At 46.6% G+C, this 14,791-nt stretch overlaps 6 protein-coding genes across 6 annotated transcripts; 5 read left to right on the top strand and 1 right to left on the bottom strand.

The window, feature by feature from the left end:
* The first annotated feature begins 448 nt into the window (after positions 1-448).
* F4817DRAFT_347425 (phosphoglycerate mutase-like protein) lies at positions 449-2,142 on the top strand. Its single transcript, XM_049304545.1, has 3 exons — positions 449-497; positions 579-1,720; positions 1,796-2,142. The coding sequence occupies exons 2-3, from the start codon at positions 1,174-1,176 to the stop codon at positions 2,032-2,034; spliced, it is 786 nt and encodes a 261-aa protein (XP_049155896.1). The 5' UTR covers positions 449-497; positions 579-1,173; the 3' UTR covers positions 2,035-2,142.
* A 1,175-nt stretch (positions 2,143-3,317) lies between these two features.
* Positions 3,318-5,381, top strand: F4817DRAFT_347424 (uncharacterized protein). The gene is made up of 2 exons (XM_049304544.1): positions 3,318-4,092; positions 4,144-5,381. Exons 1-2 carry the CDS (start codon positions 3,603-3,605, stop codon positions 5,013-5,015), a joined length of 1,362 nt encoding a protein of 453 aa, XP_049155895.1. The 5' UTR covers positions 3,318-3,602; the 3' UTR covers positions 5,016-5,381.
* On the top strand, positions 5,302-7,796 carry F4817DRAFT_225522 (uncharacterized protein). Its single transcript, XM_049298867.1, has 2 exons — positions 5,302-7,100; positions 7,160-7,796. The coding sequence occupies exons 1-2, from the start codon at positions 5,587-5,589 to the stop codon at positions 7,710-7,712; spliced, it is 2,067 nt and encodes a 688-aa protein (XP_049155894.1). The 5' UTR covers positions 5,302-5,586; the 3' UTR covers positions 7,713-7,796.
* Positions 7,797-8,418: 622 nt separating this feature from the next.
* On the bottom strand, positions 8,419-8,998 carry F4817DRAFT_367767 (uncharacterized protein; the record flags this gene model as incomplete). The annotated part of the gene is made up of 1 exon (XM_049307171.1): positions 8,419-8,998. The coding sequence occupies one exon, from the start codon at positions 8,996-8,998 to the stop codon at positions 8,462-8,464; it is 537 nt and encodes a 178-aa protein (XP_049155893.1). The 3' UTR covers positions 8,419-8,461.
* A 754-nt stretch (positions 8,999-9,752) lies between these two features.
* On the top strand, positions 9,753-11,537 carry F4817DRAFT_347419 (uncharacterized protein). Its single transcript, XM_049304543.1, has 2 exons — positions 9,753-10,663; positions 10,731-11,537. The coding sequence occupies exons 1-2, from the start codon at positions 9,916-9,918 to the stop codon at positions 11,423-11,425; spliced, it is 1,443 nt and encodes a 480-aa protein (XP_049155892.1). The 5' UTR covers positions 9,753-9,915; the 3' UTR covers positions 11,426-11,537.
* Positions 11,538-11,894: 357 nt separating this feature from the next.
* On the top strand, positions 11,895-13,708 carry F4817DRAFT_360948 (cytochrome P450; the record flags this gene model as incomplete). The annotated part of the gene is made up of 7 exons (XM_049306339.1): positions 11,895-11,960; positions 12,013-12,163; positions 12,223-12,285; positions 12,339-12,950; positions 13,028-13,274; positions 13,425-13,509; positions 13,556-13,708. The coding sequence occupies 7 exons, from the start codon at positions 11,895-11,897 to the stop codon at positions 13,706-13,708; spliced, it is 1,377 nt and encodes a 458-aa protein (XP_049155891.1).
* Between the last annotated feature and the right edge of the window lie 1,083 nt (positions 13,709-14,791).

Here is a 14,791-nt window from a genome sequence, read left to right as displayed (position 1 = left end):
TACTCAAGGTAGCAGCTGAGCTACACCAGCTTCAGATTTGCATCATGTCTAATTTAGAAATGGTCACATCGTCTATTCCTTTGCTATTTGTACACTATTTGCATGTACATACCTAGGTTAAGATGTAAGTAGCTAGAGAGCTAGAGAGCTAGAGAGGGGTTATTCAGGGTTCTACCAACTATGACGGGTAATTCGACATCGTTGTTAGTGCATAGCTACACGTTATATCTCCGCGTCTCACACATGTGTTGGGCACGTCCCAAGCGTTCCCACGGCGGTCTCAGATATTCTAGTCTGGGGTAGTTAAGACGACATGTATATGATGGCTTGTATGCCTCGTACATATTAAAATTTTATTATTATCTCAAGGAACCTTACCCGTCCGTAAACTCAGCGGCAAGCCAGCTTATTGGAGAGTTATTCTAAATCCGACAATAGCGCCGATCTAGCGAGATAAGTCGTTGCACGAGATCCCCGGAGGCCTTCAACTGTACTATGTACGAAGTACCTCGTAATTGTTTCCAAAATAGTTACAGTCTAACCAAATCGCAAAATTGTTAATTATATCTTTCGTACAGGTAATTACTGAGTAGTATCCCACATGACCTACATACATACACGAACACACCTCAATATCTAAAATCCTCAACGTTTCGAATTGTTGCAATGCAGAACCAGGTTATTGGGTTGCAGATCCTCGGATAGCTGCAGCATTTGAAAGCTCCTTTACTCCTGGCCGATTAGAATAGATGGTTCCCCTTTTTGAAAGGTACGTCATGGCTTAAGCTGGGCGAATTCGCAATATGAGTTCAAATTGCAAGTTCATAATGAGTCAATCAAATAAATGTCTTGGGAGGTCCACTGCGAAGAACGGTATTGCATTATCCAAAAGCTACCTAAATACTTACCTAACTGTCAATAATTCAATCCAATCAGAGTTTGCACAATGACTCGTGGCTCTAGCATCACCGCAATCGGGTCCCGAACAGTCATTAGTGGTCTAAATAAGGTCCGAGACAAACGACATCTGTCAAAGAAACTATCCTGGACCCCGATGAGTATCTAAAGAATAGAAAGAATAGAACTTACCTATATTGTCTCAACTCTTCGTCAGGAGCCAAGTTTCTTGAAGTCCCTAACTAGATTAATTATATCATCAGAACTACTGTAGTAATGGCTCCTATCATTCATCTCGTCCGCCATGCTCAAGGTTATCACAACCTAAGCGAAGCAAATCAGCAAATACGCGATCCAGACTTAACGCCTCTAGGCGAGTCTCAGTGCGATGAGCTCTGCAAGAGATTCGATGCTCACGATAAAATTACGCATCTCGTCGCTTCCCCTATACGACGGACGATACTTACTTGTCTGCGCTCTTTTACGCCAGCGGTTAAAGCCGGGAAGAAAGTAATCGCTCTCCCGGATGCTCAAGAAATCTCAACGTTACCTTGCGATATTGGTTCAGATCCCAGCAAGCTGAAAGAAGAATTTGGCGAACTTGTGGATTTCCATCTGCTTCACGAGGGCTGGAACGATAAGTCCAGCGAAAGCAAATATCATCCCACCCCTGCCAATCTCGAGGCGAGGTCACGGGCCGCTAGGGTGTGGCTTAGGGACTTGGTGAACAAAGCCGGAGATGACGCGCAGGTTGTCCTTGTCACCCATGGCGGTATTCTCCACTTCCTTACCGAGGACTTTGATGGAGTGAAGTTAGAGAGAGGTATGCAAAATATACACTGTTTCAAATAGACAATATTACCAATTGGTAGAGCAGATGACCACTGACGGCCAATAGGTACTGGTTGGGACAACACCGAGATACGTTCATACGAATTCAAGGATCCAACCGGCCAAGATCCCGAGGCAACACTGAAGGAGACCCAGCCAAGCTGGCGTCGTCGGCGTGGCAGCGCAATCCCTCTCACTGAGACTGAGCAGATGCAGATACGCCAAGCTTTCCAGACTGCTCTTAAGGAAGAGACCAAGAAGCAAGAGAGTCGTTCGGCTCAGGCATCTGAGGCCGTTGTCGATTAAGAGGTAATCAACGCGGAGGGCTGGTTAGACCTAAGACCTTGCCTAATAGAAGTCCATAAATAGAGTAGAGCACTTCGATAAATAGACAATACAAGACTATATACCGCCTTTTCTACCTAGAAATATTGATCTATCGCTGGATAACATGTATGTGACAGATACTAAAAGAAGTCATACTGATAGGTGAAGCCTGTAGGCAACCCATAGTAGCCCTTGCAACCCATAGTAGCCCTTGCAACCCATGCTCGGCTTCATTCTTCACTCCTCTTCGTCATTTGTGTTAGATACGCCATCAGGACGCTATCACATCCTAGCATTACTTAAATGTATTTCTACAATTACATCGACGCGTTGTACCTAAACTACAAGGTACTTTCGCCCCAAGACATCTTAAACTGCAAGTTCGACTTTTCTCCCAATTAACAATATGATTTAGTTTTGATATTTCTTAAACTGCCAACAGTGACAGAGTAACTTCTTCTACGGGCTTGGGTGGTAGCAGTAAGCCTATGAGCGCGGGTTTACTATGTAAAGGAGGCGTGGAAGGTTTTGTTTGGAGTCCCCTTACGTACATCTTGCTTTTTGCCAGAGCTGACTTCTTCATATGCGTCTGATGACAGACATCACGCACCTAATTCAAGTTTGGGTAAGTACCTAGAAAGAAAGGAACACGCAGGTTCCTGAGGCAATTATTTATTAGGGGAGTTGTACTGGTAAAGAGCTATTACATGCATCATACGTACTTAATATGACATAGGTGCCTTGGCCAAGGTACTTACCCAATTAGAGATTTCATATTGTTGGGGGGGAAACGTTGACCTAAGAGGTGCTGTGATATCCTTTTAGTTGAAGACTTGAATAAGTTGAATGTCTTATTCTTGTAGTCATTAATAAAATACCTAACACTGAGATAATTCTTGAGATTATGTCCGCCTCCCACCTTGGCGCGTTAACGTGTAACATATATGTATTTTGTAACTAACAGGTAGATATAAACTTTATCAGGTGGTATGCAGTTGCCCAGCTACGGAATATTCGTTTGTACATGCGCAGTTACCTTCCCTGCGAGGCTTCTTGAGATTCGGAGTCGTAGCTGCCAAATGTATACCTTAGGAGACTGCAAGACTCTAAACAAGAAACTCCAGACGTGCAACTGCCTTGCCTAAGAGGTACGTTCTTTAGCCAAACGGGTTATATCAGTTCAGTAGCCTGGAACAACTTGCTCATAGTCTGTTTCACCGCCGTATAGAAACTTGCTCAGGCAAGAACCTCCTAAGACCATTCTTGCAGGTAACTACTAACGTTCAACACATATTCAAACCCCAAGCAACAAAACATCATTTACACCATCCACAACGTTTACAACATACACCATTCTCTGTTCTTGTCTCCCAGGCCTAGGATAGTTAACTTGAATTTCTCGTCCAAGGTAACAGGAAACTTCGAGACATTCTGTTATTTTTCTATCCAAGCCTAGCCACTCGTCACTTTCACACTTGACTCTAAGCCTATCACTGTTCGTTTTTTATCACGCTCTTTTACAATCTTGACAGATCATCACCGCAATCATGCGATCTACATCCTACTTGACATGCTTTGCCTTCTTGGCTGTCACCGTTATTGGTGCATGGAACGACTTCACTGACCTGCACCCGGTCTTGGCCCCTCGCTATGATGTGAACCAGTACGCCAACATGGTGCCGATTAAGAACGTCAGTCTCTACTATACTCTCGGCAATTCCATGGATCCCCTCAATAGTGTCAACGTTGATCTACTAACCAAGCAACCTGCGATGCTACTCGAGTCCATCGGATCGGTACACGCGGTTACTTGCACGTCTAACACGGTGACTATTACTTTCAATGCTACAACTGCGTTCGAGCGCGCCCTTGGAATTTGGTCCCTCTATGATATCTTCTACCTAGTCACAAACAGCGCAGAGGGTTGTGACGCTAAAGGTGAAAGAGGAATCTACGAAGTCAGAAGTCTCATCTGGCAAGACGACATCGCCACGGTGACAGCACGGACTACCAAGAAGAATTTTGCCGCCGTAACTGGTAAGTTAGAAGCAATATTAAGCAGTTGAACTTACTAACATTGATTCAAAGATTCCATGCATGTCACCTTTTCCCATGTCCGAGGCTCGATGCAGAACAGTAGCGGAAACATCACGTTCGATGAGCCTGGTATCAATATCGCCTCTAACTTCTCACTTCCTCGGGACATGGAAATCTTTGAAGCGCCATACTTTACGACTATAGCCAAGGATGGATACCTGACCGACGCTGCTATAATCCGCGGCTATTTTAGCTACGATGTTCCAAGCGCGCACCTTCAGAGTCTCTGGTTCGACATAGACGCGGCCTTCATCGGTGACTTATCCGTCACTTTCAACCTTACCGCACCTCTTGACAACAACAACTTCTTGTTCTCCCCTGGCCAGTTCTTCCCCAGCGCTATTAGTGTGCCTAATGCCTTCAGTCTCAAACCAGCACTTCGTTGGGCCGTAGGTGCTGATGTTGGTGCTGTGGGGGCTATATACCACAATAGCAATATCACGACTGAAATTAATGACGGTCACGCACATATTGACTTCGTGAATGCTGATAAGTCATACGCCGTTGGATGGTCACCACGCCTCGCCTCTGCTGTCGAAACTGCGGAAGCAGCTACAGGACACGCATCGCCTTTCATTGATTTCACAATTGAGTTGGCCCTTGATGTCATGGATGGCCTTTACAATACCACAGGCGGAATCACGGCACGGCCTCAGTTTGTGAACGAGTTGAACGTAGCACAGAGCCAAACGCGCGTCAGAAAGGCTAGCCGAATGATCTGGCCCAGGAACGTTACCTGCACCAACGGCTTCGAGCTACGCTCAGCTTTCAATTTCTCCGTGAATGCATATGTCGAGGGCTCATGGGAGAAGACGCTGTATAACACCACAGTCCCCATTGCGGATCAGTGTTACCGTTTTTAGGGTCTCACTCGCCAGACCATCAATAGTGCAATAATGGATGGTAATTTCTGTGGTGCATGGTCCCTAGCGCCACATTGCAGACATTCAGCCTTGCCAAACGATATTCATTTGAGCTGATACAGAGGAGTATGGTAGCTAGGAGAGATGCAGATTTGAGTTATTACCAAAAAAGGAGAGAAAATTGGAATCTCGTTCAGTTATGTCAGGAAGAATGCGGTCATGTAATTATCAGTCTCGGGCGCAGATGCCAAGAGCGGGACTGATGATAAGGTGGCAACGGGACTATGCAGTTATGGAAGGTCTTCGGATTTCGTACTTGGTCCTGTTGTGGCTTATTGGGGCATCATTCTAAATCATTCTAAGTCATCAATTTTGGGTCGAGTCATCATCGCCCTAAGTAGATAAAAACCACAAATACATCGATGTCTCACATATCTCTTCTGAGTTCTCGAGCGTAAGGATAATTTTCTTATTTATTAGTATTCGTTTTTCTTTTCCATATTTAGTGGAGAACCTCTTAGTGATTTGAAGTGTCCTTTTCGGTGAAGCCCGGCCTTTTTTTCTTAACATCATGATTTCAACTAGAACTCCCCATGGAGGCGCCATTGAGGGCCGCCAAGCCGTGGATAGAGCCCCTACTAATCACGTCGTGCCGAAGCCGATCCCCGACTCACAGACTCAGGATCCCCGGAGATACCAGCTAAATCAGATAAAAAGGCGCTTCTCTCCTATAGAAAATACGTTGCAAGACGGAACAACAAATCTATTATTCCAGCTCAAACCATCCGATCCGGACTTTCCTTTCGAGCTGGATTATCTGAAATGCGAGCTTCGGGTACCTGCCTTATATCCGGAGAGGCCCCCCGTTCTTCGAGTTAAGAACAAGGACATCCCTCGTGGGTTCGCCGTCAATATAGAAAGAGGATGGGTCAGGCTTGTCCATGAAAATCAAGGCTCAACTCTATTAGCTCTTATCAATGCTTTGGACAAAAACCTCGAAGCATTTCTTTCGGAGCGAAAGACCGAGACTATAACTCTATTGTCCTTTAAAGATACAAGACACCTAGACAGCTCAGCCGTTGTGTTAGGCGAGGCTTCATCTCCAACGGTTAATGCACAACCAAAACCTACTCCGGCACCTCGAAGACAGTATGTACTGGAGGAATCTTTCACGGAAGAGCAAATCGCCACTGCGAGAGCAAGGCGAGCGCAAGAGATCAGACAGCTTGAATCTCGGATGTCCCGGATGCCTCACTACCAAAAATCCGCGGATGGAATTGTTTATACTTTACCCTTAGAGCCAAGACGACGGAATGAATTGCCGATGGAGTTACAGCAAATTCAATCAGTTCAGTTGATCATCCCCTTGCTTTACCCCCTACAGCCCTTGAGAGCTCTGCTTAATAACGTCGAGTCACAAGATGCTGAGGCCCTGGAAGAGATATTTGCACAAAGGGCTGCTCAACAGAAGCAGATGAACTTGACAAGTCATCTAAATTATCTCTCACAGAATATCCACACAATGGCCAAACAGGCCCACGCAGCCAAAATTCAACCCGAGGTGGCTTCGAAAAGTGATAGCGGGGTGACTGATACCATAGCTCAACAAACGGTAGCCCCGAAAAATACTAGTGACGACGGAAGAAGTCACATTCAAGTCATTCCTCGTCCTCCAGAGTGGAGCTTCGGCAATGAATCCGGAGAGTCGGACAATTCTGACGATGATTTCTGGGACTCGGAGGATGAATCTGACGACGGGGGTGCGGCGACCGGCATACGGAGCGAAGGCGTCTCTGTTGTTACGCAGCAGGCCGAAAAGGGCACAGCGATGTCATTCCCATCAATCGAACTACACGGTATCGAGTTACTCCAAGTATCGATATTGAACCTCAGCGTTAAGTGCGAGCGCTGTAAAACATTAAACGAGGTAACGGGGTTAAAACCAGAGGTGGAAAAGACAGGAAGCTGTAAAAAGTGCGCCACAGCATTCACGGTCAAGTTCCGTCAGGAGATGGTGCACCAGAGCTCGGTCAGGGCCGGATTCATCGACGTTGCCTGCTGCACCGTCGCCGACATGCTTCCTAGGTATGTTACTCTTATCCTTCCTCATTCCGTAGTATTTCACGCACTAACATTTCCTCTAGCACATTCGTGCCCACATGCTCTAGATGTTCGACGCCAAGCCAGGGGCTAGTAACCGTTCGAGGAGACGCCATCACCAACGTCTGTCGAGAGTGCCACGCCAAGTTCACCTTCAAGATCCCAGAGGTCAAATTCCTCGCCATCAGCCACGGCACCCTACCGCCACCAACAGCCGGGCCGCGGAAGCGCGTAGAGAAGCTAGGCCTACATGCAGGCGACCCGCTGCCCGAGAAGGGCACGTGTCCGCACTACCGGCGGTCGTACCGGTGGTTCCGGTTCTCGTGCTGCGCCAAGGTATACCCGTGCGACAAGTGCCACGACGCGGCCGAGGACCACCCGCAGGAGTGGGCGAACAGGATGGTATGCGGGTGGTGCAGCCGGGAGCAGAACTACGCGGTGGAGGCGTGTTTGTTCTGCGGCCGCAGCGTTATCGGGAAGAAGGGTCGAGGGTTCTGGGAGGGGGGGAAGGGGACTAGGGATAGGACTAGGATGAGTAGGAAGGATAAGAGGAAGTTTCGCCGCGTGGGAGGGAATGAGGGGAGGAAGAAGGATTAAAGGGGGGGTGAGGTTGGGGATGATGGATGGTGTTGTGGGTCTTAAGAGAGTTGGGGGCACGGCGGCTTCGGCTATGTACATTGACTGACCAGGTGTTCTAAATCTTGAAATGATATGGGTGGAGGTTTTTATGGGATAAAATCTGGTGATCTACAAGTCCGGAATTTCTATCTTCGATCTAACGTCCCTCGTTCAAGGGTAAATAAGAGGTATATATACAAGCAAGTTACGGAAAGGAGACTTGCTAGAAACCCACCCTTTCTTAGGTAAACATGAACATAAATAATTTCAAGCCCATAACCTCCATTGCAACGAGTTTAAAATCGGAATATTAGGTACTCTATGGGTGACGGTTTAAGATGTTCTTCACCTTCCCCCAAAATATTCCTCCACCCTTTCATCAATATCTTGCCACCTCACCTAGCTCACGCTTTCTTAATAACCTAGGTACCTATGGTATTAAAGGCAGTATAATTTTATGAGCTACTTAAAAGTTTCATAATCGGATTGTAGGGGAATTGGATTTCATATAACTAAACACTGACCTTGAATAGGAACACTGCAATCATTCAACACACTTGAGGGATACGAGGATAACTACTAATATTAATGCTAATATCTGAAGGGCTTGGGCATAAGGGAGGGAGGGATGCAAGTGGGGACGGGGTATAAATCAGGTCCCTCTTGTAAATAAGTATATGACTTTCCTACCTTTCCTCAGACAACCTTCAGCTCAATGCGTAGTAAATCTACCGACCTTTTCCATTTTCACTCCTCTCCTCGAACTCTGCTACTCTGTCGTTGACTACTTCGATTCTCTCCGCATGCCCTTTTGCTCCGGTGTAGGTATCGTAGCCGGGCCAGTTGGTTCTCATATCTTGACGGCCTTTTGCCTCCTGTTTGTATGCCTGGGCAACATCCTCAGCCAATTGTACTTTAACTGGACCAGGAGCCTGGCGCTTCTTCCATTCTTTCAAGGCCTTTGAAGCCGCCTTGCCACTGTTATGGTATTTGTCGCTCTGTTGGGCGAAGGGACTCTCGGGGGGTGCTATGTCTAGGCCTTTGGCTTTTCGGTCGGCAATAGCCTCGCGGAAAGGATCCTGCTTCTCCGAGCCGCCAGCAATATCGCTTGCGAAGCTGTCCTGTCGTTTTCCCATTCCAAATCGTTGCTCGGGGATTCGGTAAATACCAGAATTGTCCGCGTTGTCGGTGGCCTTGTTTTTAACGGTGGCCTTGCTTTCTTCTGGCTGCGGGGGACAGGACGGTGGTCGACGCGTTTGATCCATTATGATAATAACGGTTCTTTCGATAAGACTTGTCTGGTACGTTGCAGAATAGAGTAAAGATGAATGATTCTCCGGTGAGGACTACAGGAACGTTTAATAGATAGGAGTATTTCTCATATGAAGATGTAGCAGTGTTGCTGTAAGAGTGTTGCTAAGTTATCATAACCATTTGTCTTCTTCAAAGTGGGAGGAGGGTATGGGGAGGGGAGGTTTAAATACATGGCGTATGTTTAAGATGCGTATGGAGTTGAGTGGCTACATTTGTCAGTTCTGGTCTCATCGACACCTATTTTGTCATTATCACATTGACGAGGTATCTTGGTGTTGGAGAAGATCAAGATTCACCCTCCCGCATTAGGTGAGATATATTGGCTGAATTCTATGATTACCTTAGGTACCTGCCTTACCTTAGGTAGGTATGTTATGACTCTAAGATATCTTCGGTAAATCCCATGACCATGCTATGAGAGCTCTCAGGGTGTGTCGTACAAGTGACGACGATACGAGTGACAAGGCTGACCACATACTCTAGCAAACAACAAAACATCAAACCGAAAATGAGCACGAGTTGAGAGATTGAATTGTAACAGAGTCGATTCACATGTCTAGAACTTAAGTGTACGTCATCAACGTCACAAATGTTACAAGTGTCACAAATGAAAGTTGTTGTTGCTCTGTCCTCCCAGCCGCTGTGTGCCCCACTTTTCACCAATACTTAAAGCAGGCAGGCAGAACCGCAAGGCAGGTTCTATTCGAGGCAGGTTCTGTTATGTCAAGCCCGGACGATTTGCATTTAACTTATAACGGCCATATTTTTACCTTACTTTACACTTTCATCACCTTCATCACTACCTACCTAACCTACCCAAGTATCTACTGTTTACTTGATTGAAGCGAACCCGGCAAGCGACAAAAAGATGTCTGAAACCGATAATAATCGGCCAGAGAAGCCTGCGATAAATGAGAAAGCAATTCCAGGAGTTCAGAATCCTCTTAATGCACTTGAGCGCTTGCCTTCCGAGCTACGAAACTGCATTCTCGCGTGTTTGCCAGATGTCACATCTCTCATCTCCGCCGCCTTGAGTTGTCGTATTCTCTACGCGACTTTCAAAGAAAGCGAGAACATCATTATACGGAACGTACTTATCAACTCCCTCGGATCCAGTGTTCTACCCATAGCCACTATCGCCTACCGATGCTCTCCACCGTTCTACAGCGAAAGCCCCGAATCCCAAACGGGATCTCCGAGAGATGAGATGGTGAAATCTTTAAAGAGTTACGCGTTCGACTTTATGGGAAATCTGAAGCCATCGACGCCTTCCCCTACCGAATTTTCTATGCGTGATGCCATAGCGCTCGATGCTTATCATCACCAGGTGGTCTTGAAACTAACACAAAAATTCGTCCAAGCATGTAGTAGAACTTCATCGTCCTACTTAGACATTGGGCATAGTCTACGGACACTTTCACCTTCAAGCTCTGAGAAAGAACGGATTGCTCGGTCGCTCTATCAATTCGAAATATTCCGTAGACTTTTTGGCTGCCTACGTCGTATGGCAGAGAACGCACTTGATTTGAACGTGGTGTTTTTCTCCAAATTTGCCCCTTGGGAGAATACACAGTTAGCTTGCGTTCACGATTTCTTAGCTAGGCAGGTGATACCAGGTGCGTACTGACTACATTCTGAGTATAGTTCTCACAATAGCATCATCACTGATTTATCATAACATAGCATTCAATGAAATCGCACGGCACGATGTCGTATGGGGGGGAGAATATTCAGTCGATTTCGACGCGAACATTGATGATAAGACGATTCAGCACCTTTTAACATTGGGACTGGAAAGAATTCTCCTAATTGCCTCTGCCGGATCATACAGGGACCGGGAGGCACTGCTTAGAATCGAAGAGATGCCACCTAAGGAAAATAGCGTATTTCTATCATATTGTCTCGCCGAAATCAACAAATTAAATCCACACGAAGGTGATGGCGCAGCCATATTGAAGGCGCCAGCATTCTTTCTAGATGAAGATTCTGGTGCTGAGCAGATATGGAAGATTTCTTTGGAATACGCTCCAAGCCGACATTTCGCCATCTACAATGAGCTGGACTGGCCATATCGCGAGTGCGGCTACGTGTTCTGGGACCAAGAGAGACTCCAGGCCCTTGGAGCCCTAAAGCCTGCTTGGAAACCCGCGGAACAATTGGCCTATAACTCTACGGTCGATATGGAGGAAATGCAAAGTTCTTGGGATGAAAGAACCTCTATTTATAACCGTGGCGGGCGAGGATTTTGGTCAAAGGACGACGACACGCAGGTCGTTTGGCCTGTCCGACAAAAAGAGCAAACGCCGCACGCTGTACCAGAGTCCCTTGCAGAAGCAAGAGACTTTTGGCGGACTACTTTGAGACTAAATAACAAGTAGTGAACGAAAGTTTAATATACTTTTATCATGTAGGTTCGTACTATAGGACTTATCCTAGGGCTAGCATTATCTCCCTTACATGTATGTCATTGGCTGCTGTGCCGTATCCAGCCGTATTGACTACTAACTCCTAGCCTTCTCAATCCTTTTTCTGACGCTCAGCCAAGAAATCATCGCACGACGAACGCAAGTAGTATCGATCCTACGTTTTGATTTGTGTCTTCATTCGGCCGAATGGGATTTGAAGCTGTCTTGAGTAGGCTATAACTGCATATGCATATTGTACTTGGAGGTAATCTCGTAAACTCAACCAACAAAAGCTATTGACAATTGGTCCGCCAACTTGCGTTTAAAGTGACACAGCTTGTCAGCTAGAACCAACGCTCCCGAACTTGAATATTTACCATTATAGGTAAAATGTACTTATCTTCTCTGCTTCACCTACCCTAGATGCTACCAACCTGCTAAAATGGTGGGTATCCTCGATATTATACCATCCGTGGTGAAGTATTCTGCTGTAATCTTTATCCCCTATGTGAGTCCCCAATCTGCTAACGTAGTGGTGGTTCACTAATATACTGCGAAAGTATCTCCTCATACTTATTTACCGTATCTTTTTCCATCCCTTAAGAAAGTACCCAGGACCCTTCCTTGCGAAGTTGTCCGGTCTTTATACGGGGTTCTACGCACTGTTGAGACGCCTTCATTTAACCACTTACTTAGAGCAAAAGAAATATGGTAAGCTCAAATAATCAGGAGAAATGATTGTCCCCCCTACTAAGTAGGAGGGCATGCAGGAGGACCAGTATTGCGACATGGTCCCGACAAGCTCGTCTTCAACTCAGTTGAGGCGTTACAAGGTAAGCGACGCCTGTTAGGACCGTAAGTAAGATACATATACTAAATTCAGTAGACATCTATAACAATGAGAGAGTTACAAAGTCGCATGTCTATAAGCTCACCATGAGGTCGGGCAAACCAAGTATATTCAGTACCATCGATAAGCAACAGCATAGACTTAAGCGCAAGCTCATCGGGCAAGCCGTCAATGATAAAGCGACGCGTGCTTTTGAGCCTACTATGATAGAGCAGGTCGACATCTTTATTAAACAACTCATGGCTTCGTCTCAAGGCTCTAGCCCCGTTGATATGACCGAACGCTGCAAGTGGCTCGGCATGGACATTGTAGGCCTTCTTGCATTCGGCTTTGCTCTTAACATGCAGACGGACCCGACATATCGGTTCGTCACCCGCGGACTTAGCGTAGGAACGTACCAGATGAACAGCATCATGCAGTGGCCACTGCTGAAGAACCTAGGGCTTCACCACTTACTTCTCCTCGTGGGTTATGGTCAGCGGGTGAAGTACCTCGATACGCTACAGACCATGATCAGCACTCGTTTATTTCGGGGGAAGCATGCTAAGAATGACCTTTACTCGTTCGTTGCCGACCATCTTGACAACGCTGCCGACGGAATTACGACCAGCGAGCTCTGGTCCGAAGCCTTGTTCTTCTTCCCAGCAGGTCTGTGTCTTATTATATATGCTTCCCTCCCCCCTGACCCCTATTCCCAGAATATCCGTGCACTAACTCGAATACAGCGGGCGACACAACAACCACAGCCCTAAGCGCACTATTCTTCTACCTCTCGCGCTACCGGGAAGTCTACAAAAAACTAGCCGACGAGATCCGGCGCTCCTTCTCCAGCAGCGCTGACATCAAAAGCGGCCCTCAACTCTCCAGCTGCCGCTACCTGCGCGCCTGCATCGACAAGGCCCTGCGCATGTCACCACCCATCACAGGAACACTGTGGCGGGAACTACCGCCCGAGGAACACGCCCGCGAACCGTGAATCGTCGACGGCCACGTAATTCCACAAGGAACACAGGTCGGCGTGTGCACGTACGCGCTCCACCACAACGAGGCGTACTTCGCCGACCCGTTTATCTTCCGGCCCGAGCGGTGGCTCGACGAGAACGGTGATCCGGAGACGCTTAGTCGCATGTATGCTGCTTTCAGCCCATTTTCAGTCGGCTCCCGGGCTTGTGCGGGGAAGAGCACGGCGTATCTGGAGGCGAGATTGGTGATTGCCAAGACGCTTTTCACGTTTTGATTTCTGGACGGCGCAGGGGAAGGCGGGACATGTGGGAGCGGGGGTTCCGGGTAGGACGGACGGTAGGGGGCGGCCGCATGAGTTTCAGTTGTATGATACGTTTGGCTCGCAGCATGTTGGGCCGAAGTTGATATTTCGGCGGCGGGGGGGAGTTTGGAGGGGATGTTGAGAAGGAGGTGTTGGGGTCTTGATTTGGGAGTTGGGAAAAGGGGGCTTGCTTGATGAGGACTTGGGCTACTTCTGAAGGCTGTGTTTATCTGGGATTGACTGTATGTATCGGAAAATACTAAAAGGTTATACGCTGCTGTGTTTACGGATAAATAAAATTTCTTCAACAGATTTCCTACACTACATATTTCACGATCATCTTGAATAAACCCCTTTTCCCCCTTGGCAGCTCTTCTAAGTAGTCCTTAAACATGGGTACTGATACGACGTCAAGCTGCATGATTTATGATATTTATGGCCCATCTCATGACACTGAGATGAAATTTACTACGATATAGGGCTGGAATATCCAGTGACATGCTAGTTAAAGCAAATAAATACCCTTTATAGCTACAACACACAGCTTACTACTCTAGAGATAAGTCAAGACTCCACGACTATCGAGGCAATATACTTATGAATTATACTTCCGCCCGGCTACCTAAACTTCTACTTACTTGAAAAGCCCAGCCCCTAAAAACAAGTCTGCCTAAAGCTTATAAAGGGGCACATGTCACCATCATCGCTGTCCTAGATCTAGAGCATGATGGCTCCACCGATGATTGGATAACCCTAGTAAATCTGATAAGTTAGCACGGTTTCTGCTTTATGAGCTTGCTTGCTCTCCAACCTTCTCCGCCGATCTCCACCCCCCTGTATATGGTCGACAAGTAAGGGAGGATGTGAACTATAGAGCTATTGGTGACTTTCGGCTTACGGAGTTCTAATTCGACTTAAGGGACGTAAGTTGTAGATAAGAAACTAAATGAATAGATGTATACCTATCTGCAGGTAGGTAATATATGAAAAGGGGTAGTTGGGCACTATGATAGGTATTTACGTCGTCTGCAACCTTATAACTTATTTCTAAAAGAATATTTCTGATTATTATCAAACAGAACTGCCACGAAACTTAAAAAGAACGCTGTTAAGTACCTATAGCTTGAGTATCGTGTTATAGGACCTTTTCGTAACAATTATATAACATAGAATGAAACTCAGGAGGTTATACCGAAGCCGTAACACGTAATCAGATAATATATAT

This window comes from Daldinia loculata (genome assembly GCF_022478755.1).
Source record: "Daldinia loculata strain CBS 113971 unplaced genomic scaffold F4817scaffold_54, whole genome shotgun sequence".
NCBI classification, from domain to species: Eukaryota; Fungi; Ascomycota; class Sordariomycetes; order Xylariales; family Hypoxylaceae; genus Daldinia; species Daldinia loculata.
The sequence above is the reverse complement of the archived record's forward strand: the minus strand, read 5'-3'. Positions and strand labels throughout refer to the sequence as shown.